General features: G+C 37.7%; 1 protein-coding gene across 2 annotated transcripts; it reads right to left on the reverse strand.

The window, feature by feature from the left end:
• Window positions 1-5,227: 5,227 nt before the first annotated feature.
• LOC107762073 (ATP synthase subunit gamma, mitochondrial) lies at window positions 5,228-15,738 on the reverse strand. Of its 2 annotated transcripts, XM_016580394.2 has the most exons (10): window positions 15,489-15,737; window positions 8,800-8,843; window positions 8,524-8,676; window positions 7,428-7,541; window positions 7,221-7,348; window positions 6,561-6,683; window positions 6,351-6,470; window positions 6,016-6,137; window positions 5,509-5,620; window positions 5,228-5,359 (listed from the first exon to the last, which is right to left on the reverse strand). In XM_016580394.2, the coding sequence occupies exons 1-9, from the start codon at window positions 15,578-15,580 to the stop codon at window positions 5,551-5,553; spliced, it is 966 nt and encodes a 321-aa protein (XP_016435880.1). In that variant the 5' UTR covers window positions 15,581-15,737; the 3' UTR covers window positions 5,228-5,359; window positions 5,509-5,550. The 2 variants fall into 2 exon arrangements, with proteins under 2 accessions (XP_016435880.1, XP_016435881.1); XM_016580395.2 differs by having other exon boundaries at window positions 5,228-5,620; window positions 15,489-15,738.
• Between the last annotated feature and the right edge of the window lie 1,737 nt (window positions 15,739-17,475).

Below are 17,475 nucleotides of genomic sequence, written 5' to 3' on the forward strand. Positions count from 1 at the left end.
TTACATTAGTGATGATTTACATGAGGGGCAAGCTTATGGTACTTACAGCCGGATTTGTGACATTCTTTTGAGAGAGATGATCACACTTTTCGCAATCCTTGATTCGAGTGTTACATTCTAAAGTGACATTTGCTAATGGAGAGTAGAGGAGGAGGAGGAGTTTGGGATCCAAAATTACCTACGTGAAAGAGCAAGCGTCCTTGATGAATAGAGTCAACTCTTGATGCTCTAGTGTTGCATTAGAACTATGGTACTCAAAAAGTCAAATCATTGCGTTTTTGGTAATTCATATGTGTTAAGGCTAATTGTTGGTCGCAATTGATGTGTGATTGATTCACCTTAGGCCAATTGAAATATCCTTTTTTCTAGTGGAGGTGGAAATTGCCTTAATTGCTTGAGGACAAGCAAGAGCTTAAGTTTGGGGGAGTTGATAAGTATGGATTTTGACCGCTTATTTGCTCTCTTTTACTTGAGTTTTAGCTCAAAAATGCTTAAAGGTATTCCCGAAAACTAATGAAATGTGCTTTTGTACAGGAACATTGAGAAACGAGCCAAAAGAGTCAAAATCAACTCATAAAGGAGTCAAAAGTAGACAAGGACCAAAACAAGGCAAAAGGCCCACAGTGCGGACAGCACAATACTGTGTGCGGCTGCAAAACAAAGGAAGAGCCATGTCAGTTCTTCTTCAGAGTATGCAGACCGCACAAATATTGTGCGGCCGCAGAAGAAGAGATTCAGAGAGCTGGTTTTGGGAAAGCGGAAGGAGTGCGGACCGCACCATAATTGTGCGGCTGCAGAATGTCAAGTGCGGCCGCACTTAATATTATGCGGTCCACAGCAGACAAAGATCAGAGAGATGGGACTTCATAGTCAAGTTGGAATGCGGACCGCACTATTTTTGTGCGGCCGCACAATCAGAAGCGCGGCCGCACTCATTTTTATGCGGTCCACAGAAATTCCGAAGTGCCAAGCCCAATATCTAAGAATACGGACCGCACTACAATTGTGCGGCCATAGAAGATCATTTTTGCGGAACGCACACAAAATTATGCGGCCGCACAACCTTCGCAGGGGCATTTTTGTCAGATATTTTCAACTTAGTATAAATAGAACTTTTGTCATTTTTAAGTGAAGTTGGTTGCACCTGAACACTGAGAGCGTTTTTATTTACTGTATTGGGCAACTTTGTATTAGCTTAACATTTAAACATTAGATTTTCTTTCCCTAATTAATTATTATGTATTTTATCTTAATTTCTTCTTGTATTTCTTAATTTTTTATGAGTAGCTAAATTTCTAGCTAGGGTTGTGGCCCAACCCTAGTGTGGGTACTTAATGGGAGTTTGAGTTAGGACTTGTTTGTGATTGGGTTAGTGATATTTAGCCTAGTTCTTGCTTGAATTCAAGGATTAATGGTTGCAAACATTGATTCATGCCTAATTGACTTAGTCTCTACTTGAGAAAGAGAAACTAAGTCTAGGAAAACTTGGCTAACAAGAAATTGGGGTTAACTCAAGAAATTGATAGCCCCAATTAAAGAGTTGAATCTAGAGATAGTAAGACCCGACTTGAGCAGTTATCATTTGTTTTGATAGCCCCAATTAAAGGGTAATTGATAGCCCCAATTAAAGGGTTGATACCCATTTAGACTTGAGAAAGCTAAAGTGGGCAAAAATCACTCAAACTACCGAGGGGTATAGAGTGGATAATTGCGTGTGATTGCTATATTACAACCCCGACCAATCAAACTTGCCCTAGAGATTACAACCCATTAGATAACCACCTAGGTGGAAGTCACGACCCTAGATCTTTTATCATTTGGAAAACAACCAAAACCAAAAATATTGTCTGCTAGTTTTATAATTGCAATCAATAGGTTAAAGTAGGTAGAAATAACAAACAAGAATGTAGAAGTGTAATCTTAGGCATATTATACAATTACACTAAATATATACCTAATCCCAATTCTAACTCCCTATGAAATCGACCCCGACTTGCGTTGGTCTTTTATTTTGCATCGACCGCCTCGCAACCTAAATTAGTGGTGTGAGTTTGGGCGACATCAAATGATCCGCCTGCTGAGATGTTATTTATAGAAGGGGATTTCAATGGACATATTTGGTCGACTGCAGTGGCTATGGCGAGGTGCATGGCGGCTTCGGCTTTGGGGATAGGAATGGAGGAGGTACTTCGTTGTTGTATTTCGCTAAGGCTTTTGAGTTGGTGATTGCGAACTCTATTTTTTCGAAGAGGGAGGAGCGCTTGGTTACTTTCCAAAGTGCAATGGTGAAGACTCAGATTGACTATCTTCTCCTCAGGAGATGTAACAGAGGGTTGTGCAAAGATTTCAAGGTCATCCCGGGTGAGATCCTCGCGACGTAGCATAGGCTCTTAATGATGGACTATTGTATTATGTTAAAGAGGAAGAAAAGGTTGGTATGAGGACGATCGAGGATTAGGTGGGGAGCCTTGACTAAGGATAAAGCGTTGGAGGGGAGGTTAGCGGCTTTGGGAGCCTGGAGTAGTAGCGGGGACGCGAGCGTTATGACGGCGACGACGGTAGACTGTATAAGGGAGGCTGCGAGAGAGGTGTTAGGGATCTCGACGGGATACTATGGCGGGCACAAAGGTGACTAGTGGTGGAATGAATTGGTCTAAGGTAAAGTGGAAGTGAAGATGGCAGCATACCTGGAGTTAGTAGAGAGCACAGGTGAGGAGGAGAGGAGAGCGAGCAGAGAGAGATATAAGGTAGCTAGGAAGGAGGCTAAGTTGGCGGTCACGGAGGCTAAGACTACGGCTTTTGGTCGTCTCTATGAGGAACTGGGGGACAAAGGCGGGGAGAAGAAGTTATTTCAGTTGGCCAAGGCGAGAGAGAGGAAGGCTCGGGATTTGGACCAAGTGAGGTGCATCTAGGACGAGGACGGTATAGTATTGATGGGTGAGGCACAGATTAAGAGGAGATAACAGACTTACTTTCATAAACTTCTGAATGAAGAAGGGGATTGGGATATTGAGCTAGGTGAGTTGTAGAATTCCAAGAGTCATTGTGACTTTAGGTACTGTAGGCGCACCAAGGTTGAGGAGGTCATGGGAGCTATGCGTAAGATGAGTAGGGGCATAGCGACCTAGCCAGACGAAATTCTGGTAGAATTTTGGAGGTGTGTGGGAAGAGCAGGCTTGGAGTGGCTGACTGGGTTGTTTAATATTTTTTTTAGGACGAAGAGGATGCCGGATGATTGGATGTGGAGTACGGTAGTTCCGTTGTATAAGAACAAAGGTGATATCCAGAGTTGTAACAATAATAGGGGTATCAAACTACCGAGCCATATCATGAAAGTTTGGGAGAGGGTGGTAGAAGTGAGGGTAAGGAGGACGGTGTCTATATCCGACAACCAGTTCAGGTTCATGTCGGGTCGTTCTACTACAGAAACTATCCACCTTATTAGGAGGCTGGTGGAGCAGTACAGGGATAGGAAGAAGGATCTACACATGGTGTTTATTGACCTGGAGAAAGCGTATGACAAGGTTCCTAGAGAGGTTCTCGGAGATGCTTGGAGGCAAAAGGTATGTCGGTTGCTTACATTAGGGCGATTAAGGACATGTATGATGGAGCTAAGACTTGGGTTAGGATTATAGGAGGCAACTCGGACCATTTTCCGGTTGTTATAGGGTTACACCAAGGATCTGCGCTCAGTCCATTCTTATTTTCCCTGGTGATGGACGCACTAACACACCATATTCAAGGGGAGGTGCCATAGTATATGTTATTCGCTGATAACATAGTTCTGATTGATGAGACGCGAGGCAGTGTTAACAAAAGGATGGAGGTTTGGAAACATGCCCTTGAGTCTAAGGGATTCAAGCTGAGCAGGACCAAGACGGAATATTTAGAGTGCAAGTTAAGCACTGAGCCGAGGGAAGCGGGCATGGACGTGAAGCTTGAATCACAGGTCATCCCCACTAGAGGCAGTTTCAAGTACCTTGGGTGGATGAAAAGATCGACGAGGATGTCACACACCGTATTGGGGTGGGGTGGATGAAGTGGAGGTTAGCATCTAGTATCCTGTGTGACAAGAAAGTGCGCTCAAAGGTAAGTTTTATAGAGCGGTGGTTAGACCGACCATGGTGTATGGGGCTGAGTGTTGGCCAATTAAGATCTCACATATCCAGAAAATGAAAGTAGCAAAAATGAGGATGTTGAGGTGGATGTGCGAGAACACGAGGATGGATAAGATTAGGAATAATGATATTCGAGAGAAGGTGGGTGTGGCTCCCATTGATGACAAGATGCGGGAAGCGAGGCTCAGATGGTTCAGGCATGTATAGAGGAGAAGCCCAGATGCACCGGTGAGTAGGTGTGAGCGGCTGGCTGGCTTTGAAAGGCACGAGAAGAGGTAGGGGACGGCCTAAGAAGTATTGGGGAGAGGTGATCAGGCAAGACATGGCGCGGCTTCAGATTTCTGAGGACATGGCCCTTGATAGGAAGTTGTAGAGATCGAGTATTAAGGTTGTAGGGTAGGGTCGTAACTATGTGAGGCTAGTCTGATAGGAGTTTTATCTTAGACTGCTAGTTGTTAATGTTGTGTTCTCACTACTCTTTCGTTTTATAGTGTCGGGTCTATTTACTGGTTATTGCCATTATTTTCATCTATTTTCTGTCTTCTATGTTGTTATTATTCCTTTGATTTCTGTTGATCGCACTGATATATTGTTTCTTCTTGTTTTCTTGAGCCGGGGGTCTTTCGGAAACAGCCTCTCTATTTCCTCGGGGTAGGGGTAAGGTCTGCGTACACACTACCCTCCCAAGCCCCACTAGTGAAATTTTATTGGGTCGTTACTATTGTTATTCTTAATCTAAAATTAGGGGAATACCGATTTTTACATTGTATTCACCTAAAGAATGCATCGAGTAATCTTCACATCTCGAATACCACGAATAGCAAAATATTATTCGGCTTAATTTATACTTCATCCGGTCCTCTTTTATTTGTAGGTTATAATTTTAACGCTCATTCAAAAAATCATTTAATAGCATTAGTTAGTTATATGATATATCTAACTAAGCTACCCTTTTCTCTTCCTTTAATGAGTAATTAATGGCCATATACGTAGAGTAGTAAGGATGGAATAAGGAAAAATTAAGTCTTCTTAGTTTTGTAAAGTGACAAATACTTTTGAACCAAATTTTTTCAGCTAAAGTGACAAATAAAAAGGGTCAGAGAGATTAGTTAGTTCAAATACCGACTTGCATCACAAGAAAAGAAATTCAGAATTTGCATCAGAACAAAAATAACACTATTTCTGTTTGTCTAGCTTGTCGAAATAACTTCGCCGGCAATATGGACCAACAGTGTCAATGCCTGATATCAAAAACAGAAGGAAACATTAAAAAAAAAAAAAGGCTCTTCCAATGATTCCCCAGAAATCAAGTTAACCAGGATATTATTAACAAAACAAACAGTAAAAAGCTGTCACCACAAGGTGCAAAAGAAGCTTAAACATTTTGTACTTTTTATTTCGTCGCCATCAGACAAAACAAGAGGCCGTCCAATTAACCCTCCAGTGCTGATGCTCCTGATATGATCTCTATTAGTTCTGTAGTGATTGATGCTTGACGGGTTCTGATTTTTCAAGGAAAAATATATTAATCAGAGACCATTAAACTGACAGACGATAAAAGAAATTAAAACTATACGTGGACTGAGATATAAGTAAATATTAGTTGTAAATTATATGTCAATTGTTTCATGATTTCTGTTAATGATGTATAACCCAGCAGGTTAAGAAACACCAGTATTAGTCGTAACTAATGTTAAGATGGTAATAATGAGTTTGGTGCCACTAAGTTGATGAGTGCCTTGGAAAGTGTTCTCTATAAGAAGCTACTGAAGGTGTTCCATGGAGGAACCAGTTTGTGAGGGGGGGAAAAAGTGTTTCCTGAGAATTTATGTTTCAGTGGTCTCGATCCGATGCTGCAAGTGTGAGTAAAAGTAAGAAAGAGGGAAAGCGGAAAAACCTGTTGTAAGTGAGAGTGAGACGATCAAGCATATCACCAGCATTTCTGCTGGAACTATCCATGGCAGACATTCTTGCTCCTTGCTCACTAGTAGCATTCTCCAGCAATGCATTGAACAAAACCTGGAAAAAACAGTTTATCCATTCAATCCAGATTGGAATAGAAGTCATGATAATCTTTATCTTCAAACTTCAATAAACTCAGTACGTCCATCACAAATAAAGATAGAGACTTATATCTCCCACACTACCAAATCAGTACTAACGCTATGCAAAGTTGTGAAGATCAACTAAGAAGTTGAAAAGTCCATTCAACACTGCAAAGGAAAAACTTACACATGAAAATTGGAACTCGGATAGATTCTGAAGAACTTCAGACTTCGTCTCGGCGCCTTCAACTTCATAAGAATCGAGTTCCCCAAGCTTTCCACCGGATTCAGACTCTCTCTCCACAACCTACATTGCACCAAAAGAGACTTATTCCAAGAAACAGAACTCACAACAAAAGGAAGCTGACAGAACAACAGATCAAATCATCTTATCAACCTCTGGGGAAAGTACAGTAGACATCGTTGGCAAAAATGCGACTACTGACTGGAACTTATTATAAATGATCCTCAGTGCATCAAATTCCACATTCTTCAAGATGTCATCTGCAATGACAGAAACCTGCAAGACTACATTGTCTAAATCGGTAGGAAGGAAAGAGTAGAAAATCAATATAACTAACAGTGCAGATATTCCATAATTACATAAGTATCATTTCAATGAGATCAAATGGTATTGTTATTAAATGTTCATCCTATTCATCGGAATTTTTGAAGTTGCAACAATTCAATTGAAGTGTTCAAATGCTACACAGTAACTAGACAAGAACTTATTATCAGCCAATATTGCAATTTAGATTCACCAATTCACACGGAAAAGAAAGGGGAGTGAAAATAGAGCTTTCATCTGTCGCACCTCTATCATCTTTGTTTGATGTACAACATGACAGAAAGGTAGGAAAAGAAAAGGAAATACAAAATATGTGCTGTTCAGATTAAAAACATCATGATGTCAAAAGATTTCATACTACTCAACCAAAACCAACGAGATTGCATAAAGGTGGCCACCAACTTCAAACATAGTTCGCAACAAAAGAGAAATGCAAAGCAAGCATACAGCAGATTACTTGTGCATATGCAAGATGTAGGATATCATAACCTGTGTGTAGTTAAGAGGATTTTTCTGCAACTCGGTCATGATCAGCTCAATGTCCTTCTTTGAATCTCGCACCAACTGAGCCTTTGCCTTTTCCCCCAAGACAACATATTTATTTTCCTTTTCAGGACCTAGCAATTACATATTAACAACAATTATATCAAGTTCCACAGGCGAAAGATATTTCCACACTAACAATTTTGCGTTTACCAGAATTTAGCTTATGAAAAGCCCTGCTAATCTTGACGGATGTAGAATTAATTCCACCACAAAGACCTTTGTCTGAAGAGATGGTTATGATAACATTCTTCTTCACATCAACACCTGAAGCAACAAATATTAGAACAGCTACCTAGCATTCTGAATAATTATAGAATGCAACACAAAAAATTAATATCAAATTCTCTAAAAGCTAACATCTGACCCAAAAAACAAAGAAAAGTTTAACTAAGTTGACAAGATCACCTTTAACAATGGTAAAGAGTACAATTCAAATAGCTATATCCATTTTTGAGAATCCTCATCCACAAAATGATTTGGGAGCCAGTCAAACCCGTCCAGAAGATGTATGCAAAATTACCATGCATCAAAATAAAACATATGGCCAAATACATAGACGGCCCATCAAAATGAGCTCTAATTTTCATTTTGACACCTCAACCGAGACTATTTCCTATTGAACACTTGATCTAAACTATAAATGTTCCTATTAGACACAAATTGTTGTGGTGGCACAGTGAGTGTAACACAACTTCTTTGAGAGCGTGGAAAGCCAAAAAACAATGGTGTTCGGGCCAACTTTATTTTTCTCCATTTGTACTTAGCTTCCAGTTCTTATTTCATGATTCGAGGGGTATCCTAGCCAGTATTATTTTGGAAATAAACAATCACCCGAAACTTTAAAATAACTTCATCCTCTATACACTCTCCGGCTCCAAGTGAAAATGCATATAACTAGGGCTAGTTTCACCTCTGTATCAATGTTCCTTGGATCCAGAAACCACAACAAAATCAAAAGAACGAATACTATGTATATGTAGACCAATCACTCACTATACAATTAAAGGTACCAAATTTAGCAGTAAGCTGAATTAAGCTTAAAAGGAGCAGGAGCAGCAGATCATAGGATGCATGGAGACTCTACGACCACACTTGAACAAGACTTGTTCTATAGGCTCGTACCACACTCCTTGAGTTCTAGGAAGTATGAGACTCCATAAAGTGATTCATCCCTACCCTTTTCCCTCTTTCTTTTTTAACTACTCCAGGAATCTAGCTAGATGCCAAAAATCTAATTACAACGTACTGGGAGTGTCGCCAAGAAGTGCAGTAAATGGCTGCCATAGTCCGCGTGAATTTTCAGCTCTAGTCTGAATAGCTCTAAGCTTTGAAGCAGCAACCATCTTCATAGCCTTTGTAATCTTCTGGATATTTTTGACACTCTTCATTCGATTTCTGACTGCACAAGGGCATTTTCAGCGTAAAACATAATGTAGAAGAAAACATCAGTAAAGAAGGTTAAGAGAACATAAATGTGATAAACGGAAACAGAGTATATAACAGATTTACAGTTGAATCTTACCAACTTGTGTTGAAATATACCGAACTCCTGATGAGACTGGTTCCCTGCATATAAATCAGGGGTCATATAGAATTGTTTTTTCCGCTGGGGAGAATGAATGACAATTTTTAATAAAGTAAAATGATAGTTAGTTAAGGTGAAGAACATAATCCTATTATAGCTGCATATATAAATCATCTCTATCATCTTGAAACAAAAAGGCGTTTGCAATATACTCCCCCCTGCAAAGCCATCCAGTATCCAGTTACTGATAAAACAGAGATCTCTATTTTCCACTCTATCCAACACAGAAGACTTGCAATTCTCGTGAACCTTTCGCTTTCTACAACAACAACTACTACAGCTCAGCCCCAAGCAAGTTGGGGTCGGCTATATGGCCATATTTCAACCTCTGTTCCAAAAACTTCATAACAATTAGTATCCAAAACCTACCTCAATTATTGAACGTCCTCCCTTCGGCCCAAATGACTATATTCTTAAATCTAAAACAAGTATATCCAATATCCAGTCTCTTGCAATTCTTATATGACAAATATACAGCCAGCTTTACAGCAACTCTTAGTTCAGAAATTTTATACAAGCTTACCAACATAAACCATCATTGCCATTGATTTAAAACAGAGAAGCTGGATTTCCCTTTTAAAAAAAGGTAAAAAAAAATGACAACCAACTTGCTCTACTTTATAATAGATAAATGTGTAAGTTTTGTTAAAAACACCAGCGAAAAAGGGCATGCTGGGGAAATTACAGCCAAAAGGGTGGGGGACCATTACACAAAAGTTGTATAATGAGCTAAGAAAGTCAACAACGGCACCACTATCATTTACATCTAAAGCAGCCCTGTTGCACCAAAGCATGACAAATATATATATTTTACCAACTTATCTCTTCTTTAGACTTATTATGACTTTTGTATGATTTTGCGGAAAAACTAAGCATTTGTTGAGATTTATTGACATATTTCAGGTATTATGTGATTTAGAGATGACATGGAAGAAAACAAGCCAAAATGAGCTAAAATGGAAAATTTGACTACTGCCTGTGATTGCTCTTCGCGATCGCGGAAGGTACAGATAGGATCGCGAACATCCCGGAAAATGACCTTCGTGAACGCAAGGGAAGGTATGCGAACGCGTTGAAGGAAGGTTTGGTCAAAGGATGATCAATTGCCCTTCGCGAACGCGGAGCTATAAATGCGATAGCAGGCCGTTGGAAAGTTGTGAGTCGTGATCGTGGTTCTTCTTTTTCCGAACGTGAAGAAGAATGTTTGGTCAACCTAGTCAAGTACTCTCCGCGAACGCGGAGACTTATGTGCGATAGCAATGCTTTGCAGAAGTTGTTCACCGTGATCGCAGTGCGTGTTTGCGCGATCGTGCAGCTTATTAACTGGGCAGAACTGAAATTTCACGTTTTTGGCTCCCAAACCATTTAATACTCGACCCAGCTCATTTGGGAAGGATCTTTGGCAAAACTTTGGTACTCTTGACTAAAAATACAAGCTTTGGAGCTAGGGTTTCTTGCACCACACTTGGAGATTGAAGATTTGAAGACTTTGGATGAGATTTTCTTACCCTTTTTACTCAATTCTTCAATTCCTTGATTTGTATTGAACATCTAAGTGTGTAGTATTTATTCCATTACTTGAATTTTGTTTATGGGAATATTCATTATTAAAGTTTGGATTAAATCTCTTGTTATGCTTATGTATTGAATGTTTTTTTATTAATCATGGAGTGAGTTATTGTTTCTTTAATTATTCTTGTTCTTTAATAGTTCTTAAGGGATTAGCTAACCCTAGGACTCGCTCATTTACTTCGGTTTAGACTTGGAAAAGGCAAACTCGGGGTTGGGAAAGATTAACTAACAAGAACTTGAGGCGTTAAACCTCATTTTATAGATTCTACTAGATTCTACCAAGGGATAGGATTGAACTACTTGTCGCGACATTCAGGTGTACTTAATCCTCCTAATAGTTTTAGGAATAATTCAATTAGGAAGTCTTGTTAGTCTTCGGATTAAGCTAATATAGAATCATTATCCGAGGCTAATTAACATAAACTCGCTCATATTTGTAAAATCGTGAAATACAATGGATCATTACTTAAGTGTTATTCCCCTTGTATCCTACCGGAATCGTCAAAACACAGATCCGCGGTCGTTTATCTAAAATGTTGATCGTGGTCAACTCTAGCCTTATTTTTAGTCAAAATTTTCATTTTCTTGGCTATCATGTTCGGACTTTGGTTTTGGGATTTGGAATAGGTCCGTTTTGCTATTTGGAACTTGTCTGCAAAATTTGGTGTAATTCAGAGTTGGTTTGATAGAATTCGGATTTTGCAAAATTGAGATTTAGACCTCAAATTGAGGTCTGATTTAGAAACAAATTACATAACCGGGCTCGGAGTGAATGGGTGATCGGGTTTTGGTCCGAATCTCGGGTTTTGACCAAACTTGCTCATATTTGTAAAATCGTGAAATACATTGGATCGTTACTTGAGTGTTATTCCCATTGTATCCATGCTTGTAGTCATTGATCATTTCACTTGCTTTCTAGATTAGTTTACATTTTCGTATTAGTTATAATATTTTCTCAAAACCCTTTATTAGTGTTTGGTTTAGCATAATAAGCGATAATTCTCTTACTTGCCTAATCACCTACATATTGTTCTCTGTGGGATTCGACCTGACTCATAGTTAGGTATATTATATTGCATGTGAACGTGACCGCTTACACTTTGAGGAGTGGATTTAGACGTCATCAAAATTAGCGTTTGTTATCGGGGAAATTACTCTTGTTTAGTTTTTCTTAAGGGATGAGTCTTGTTTAGTTTTTCTCTTTCTTAAAGAATTAGTCTTGTTTAGTTTTTCTCTTTTAAGCAAATAAAAAAAATAAAAACTAGTGCTAATATGCTAGAAATAAAATATCACCAATAAACTACAAAATATTTAATTAATACTACAAGTAAAGAGAGTAACAGAATACTAAAAAAAACTAGTGCTAACATGATAGAAATATACTACAAAATATCACCAGTAAACTAGAAAAGCTAATCAATTTGTCAAGTTCACAAAATAGTCATGCTTCACATACATCCATCACACATAAATGACCAACCCCAATGGAAAGTATTGCACTATCCTCAGCGCAACTAAACAAGGTAAAATGGTGATAGGTGCTCCCTGAAATCCGTATTACTGGAAGCTGGAGGTGGAGGGAAACGTAAGCTCCAAATCCTCCTCATCTGAGTCATATGTACCACAGAATGAACTCGGCTTTTGCATCATTTTGGTTAGGAAATTGCTCTTCTTATTCTCATGCTCCTTTAACTTTAGCTGCTGCCTCTCAATCTTTCCTTGCCTCTGGCTCATGTCCTCCAACCTGCTTTTGATTGTTTTTTGCTCATTAACTAAATCACTCGGAGATGGCGTGTCACCGGCCCCAATAGAAGTGCCCTCCCCAGACTGACCAGAAGGAAGGTCAGCTACAAGTCAGTGAATGTGTGTATCGACGCCATAGATTTGACTAGAGAGATGGCGCATAGTGGGAGGTTCGAAAGGAAGTGGTCCAATGGAGTCATATGGCCCTGCTGCAGTTGTGGAAGAACCATTGGGCCCAGTGGTAGTCTCGATAAACTGCCCAAATGAAGGAAATGATACATCAATCCTCCTCTTCTTTCGCCCGTCACTTGGTCCCTTTCTGAGCAATGGATAAATTGTCTTGTCTAGGCCCTTCTCAGAATCATTTGGGTCTTTTAGCACCCCAGCATCATGGCACAACTAAATAATCAATGATGGAAATAATAAACTCTTAGACCTCCTGTTACATGCTTCCTCAATCTCACTCACCATATGCTAGCCCGCGTTCACAGATGTACTAAAAGCACACTTTGGCCTTCCTAATGTTGACAACGCGGCATACAAAGCCAGAGCAAAGAAGAGAGGAAGCTAGTGGTTGGTGGAAAAGCTTCATGGCGGGGTAATCCCGACTTGGGAAAGATTGCACAAAGTGGTAGAGTCTTCTGAATTTACAGTCGAAGCCAAGACTTGGCTGTCCATTATTGGTGCCAGAATCATGTCATCTAGACATGAGTCCGAGGTGACGCCTGACAAGGCGTTGATGATTGCTGCTATTATGAATGACTTACAAGTGAACGTGGACCAGCATAGGGTGAGTCAGATTGAGGAAGCATGTAACGGTGGTCTAAGAGTCCATTCTTTTCATCATTGATTATTCAATTGTGCTATGATGCTGGGGTGCTAAAAGACCCAAGTGATTATGAGAAGGGCCCAAACAAGGCAATTTATCCATTGCTCAGAAAGGCACCAAGTGGCGGGCAGAAGAAGGGGAGGATTGATGCATCACCTCCTTCATTTGGGCAGTTTACCGAGACTACCAATAGGCCATATGGTTCTTCCACAGCTACATCGAGGCCATATGACTCCATTAGACCGCTTCCTTTCGGACCTCCCGCTATCCGCCATCTCTCCAGTCAAATCTATGCCGTCGATGCACACGATCGCTCACTTGTAGCTAGCCTTCCTTCTGGTCCGTCTGAGAGGGCACTTCTATTGGGACTGGTAACACGCCATCTCTGAGTGATTTAGTTAATGAGCAAAAAGCAATCAAAAGCAGGTTGGAGGACATGAGCAAGAGGCAAGGAAAGATTGAGAGGCAGCTGCTAAAGTTCAAGGAGCATGAGAAAAAGAAGAGCAAATTCCTTACCAAGATGATGCAAAATCTGAGTTCATTTTGTGGTACACATGACTCAGATGAGGAGGATTTGGAGCTTACATTTACCTCCACCTCCAGCTCCGAGTGATACCGATTTCAGAGAGCACCTCTCATAATTTTACCTTGTTTTGTTTAGTTGCGCTGAGGACAGTGCAAAACTTTCTGTTGGGGGTGGCTCATCTATATGTGATGGATGTATGTAGAACATGACTATTTTGTGAACTTGACAGATTGGTTAGCTTTTGTAGTTTATTGGTAATATTTTGTAGTTTATTTCTAACATGTTAGCACTAGTTTTTATTTTTTATTTTTTTTGTTACTCTCTTTACTTGTAGTAGTATTAATTAAATATTTTGTAGTTTACTGGAGATATTTTGTAGTTTATTTCTAGCATGTTAGCACTAGTTTATACTTTTTTTATTTTGTTACTCTCTTTACTTAAAGTAGTATTAATTAAACTCCTTGACTTTTCTTCATGCCGCGGTTCTTTTCCAAGGAAATAATTTGTGTTGAACCAGGTGACTTTTCCCTATGATGGATGGCGTGACAACTCTTAAGGGATTAGTTCAAACTCCTTGGTACCACATATTGTTTCCTGTGGGATTCGACCCCGACTCATAGTTAGGTATATTATATTGCATGCGAACCTGTCCGCTTGATCTTTGAGGAGTGGGTTTGGACGTTATCAATATACATTTGAGCTTGAGTTTAATTCTAGAATCTTTTTTGTTCTCAAAAGATATGTTATTCCTTCCCTTCCGGAGGGCCCATCAAAAACCAACTTCCTCTACTTATCCAGCTTGCAAAGTAAAATAGTTGCCGGCTACTTAAGCCACAAAATGCAAATACAAACGGCTGAAGAGAACAGAGCAAGGATGATCTGCCAAAGATTACAAAGCATTTCTATGCTAATTTACAAAACCAAATTACTTCCCCGGCTACGAATTTATGTTCAGATGGCTGTACATGCCAGTGAGAGAAGCAATAAAAATAATTTTTGATTGTTAGTAAAAAAATGTTTTTAGAATGAAGTCATAAAGAAGTCCTATGACTCCGGAAGAACGCAAGAGATCACATGGTTTTTCACATTATGATACAACGCTTCAGCATTAATATTGAATACTTGCAACGAAACTAGTAAAGAAATTTCAACGCCTAAATTGCCAAAAAAAAAAAAGGCTTTTTTTAGTGAGGCCTGATATTACAACTGATCCAACTAAAACAATATACTACATAGAAGCACAGCAACTGAAATCCCATAATTCCAATAACTGAAGAAATGAAAGAGGAAAAAATATAAATCAACTACTCCTCAATATCAAACAAGTTTGAATTCATTATATAAATCCATTCCTCTCAATCAGACCCATTTCATTCAGATACTAAATAATTTATCTTTTATATAAATCATCTAAAATATTTATTCCGGGCTCGTTACATTCCAGTAACACAAATTAAAAATTCTCGAAAAGTAAAATCACATATGCATAATACTTATCAATCGGTCTCAATTACAACGTAGCTGGGGTTGACTATATAAATATCATATATTCATTCCGCTCCATTCAGACCCATTATATAACAAAACTAAACAATTTGCATTTAACACAATTACGAGCTCTTAATCTGAAAAATGTTTTTTTTTAAATGAAAGAGGAAAAAACTCAACAAATCAAAGTCAATCCACTAAGCTTCTATACAAACAAGATGGGGTCGACTATATAAATACATCATATCTATTCAGCTCAATTTGGACACATTTCATTTCACTACAAAACAATTTATCTTCAAACACCAAAATCATTCAATCAGACGCCTTAATGCAAAACTAGTTGGCTCATTATACAAATCCTCTATATCCATATCGATACTAATTATTTTTTCCTTTTTAACATAAATTAAGAGCTTCATATAACTATACGAATAGATCAAAGAGTGATGCTGGACGAAAACATACTCGGAAGGAACGAGAGAAGACCGGAGAGTGTTGAGAGGGCAGGGATTAATGGCGAAACGCCTTCCCTCACGTCTCAAAGCAGCCATCGCCATTGTGAGATCTGATGATTCGATCAAATCGCTTCTTCTTCTTCTTCTTCCTCCTGATTGAGATCGACAACTTTCGCTAGGGTTTTCAATGTCCTGAAATGACAGACTCAAAAGGGAGTGTACAGTTTCCCAAAGTCGATGTTTCAAGCAAACGACGCCGTAGTATGTTGATCGACTTTTTTGCAGATTCCGCAATAATAAAAATTAGATTCATTCTAAAAGAAATTGTTATTTTCATTATTATTTTAATATTTAGGATTTAAAATCAAATAAAAATCTTTTACTGAATTCTTTTCTTATTTGATCAATACAGAGAATTTTAATATTTAAGTCTTTAGAAAAAAATAAGGTTTTACCTTATAAATTAATAGAATTTAAACACTAATCTCATTGTAGAATCTCATTATTTTTTCGCCCCAATTTATTGATCTTAAAAAGTGAATTGTCTTTTTCTTTATTTTTTTTTTGTTTTCCGCTTAGGGGGATAATTAATTTTCAGTATAATGCTAGGACATAGGAGGCATAATTTTATTTAAAAACAATTGATTAAATATAGAAAGAAAAAACTACAATCATGGTTTCAAATCTCACCTTCACCCTTCATAAAACAAATTCAACTTCGCCAATGAAAAGGCGAGGAGCTTGATAAGATAGTAATTCTTAAAAATCTAATATTTATTAATAAAAAAATTATTTTAATTGTAAGTGCCTTTTCTAAAAGGTTATGTCATTTTAATCTATCTATATCTATATCTATATTATTATAAAAGCACGAATAATTTATGTTAAATGTTGAACGACTAAAATATTCTCAAAATATTAATCGACTTTTATGACCTTAAATATTTGTACAATTTAAGGATGTAATTGTAATCATATTACTCAATGATGAATTCTTTTTCGATTTAAATTACACATACATCGACCCTATAAACATGATCCTACTTGAATTAGAAAAGCACATTAATAATTTTCTTTTAAAAATTAAAGTGTCTTACGTAATTTACTACAACATATGTTGTAGGTTGAATTTTAACTTATGATCAAATTTTAAATGATTTACTGGTTTATAAAACTTAAAAGAAAAACTATAACACTTATTAATGGTACTTATTTTTTTCTATATCTTCTCCAATTGAGAACGTATATATTTATATCTACAACTATCTATTTCTATTTATATATTTATATTATTATACATCTATCTATCTATATCTATATCTATATCTATATTTATCTATCTTCTATTATTATAAAAGCACGAATGTTGGATCAGTAAATATTGAACGACAAAAATATCCCTGAAATATTGACCGACTTTTATACCCTTAAAGTGAATTATTTCTTCAAAAAATAATAGAATATGGGATAAAATTGTAACATTTAGTACCTAAAATATAGGAGTCTAAAACCAACTAATATTAAAAAATTTTAAAATCATAAAATAACGTGAATCAAATTATAGTGCCTAAAATAAAGGAATTAGTTACCAACTAATAATAGAAATTCTTAAAGCCACTTGTCATTGGAAAACACGAAAAAGAATTTCTTAAGCCACAACATAACGTAATATTCCAATGTCACTCTAAGTCTTCAACTCCTTGTTTAAACACATGAAAGAATATCTAAAAGAAACAAAAAGTTAGAGTAAGCTTAAACGTGTAAACTATATAATTAGCAACCTATCTTATTTTAGCTTCAAAATTAGAGGTAGTTTTTAAATAGATTTTGATATTTTATTATACCAAAATAATCTATAAATTTATGTAGGAGTAAATAAATAAGGGTAAATTGTTATGATTAGGAAATTATTTCCTTTTTTCCCAAAGAGGGGTCCTTCTAATTCAAATATTGACCAATTTTATATACCCATCAAAATTGAATTATTTCATCAAAAA

The sequence above is a fragment of the Nicotiana tabacum genome, chromosome 15, assembly GCF_000715075.1.
Source record: "Nicotiana tabacum cultivar K326 chromosome 15, ASM71507v2, whole genome shotgun sequence".
NCBI lineage: Eukaryota > Viridiplantae > Streptophyta > Magnoliopsida > Solanales > Solanaceae > Nicotiana > Nicotiana tabacum.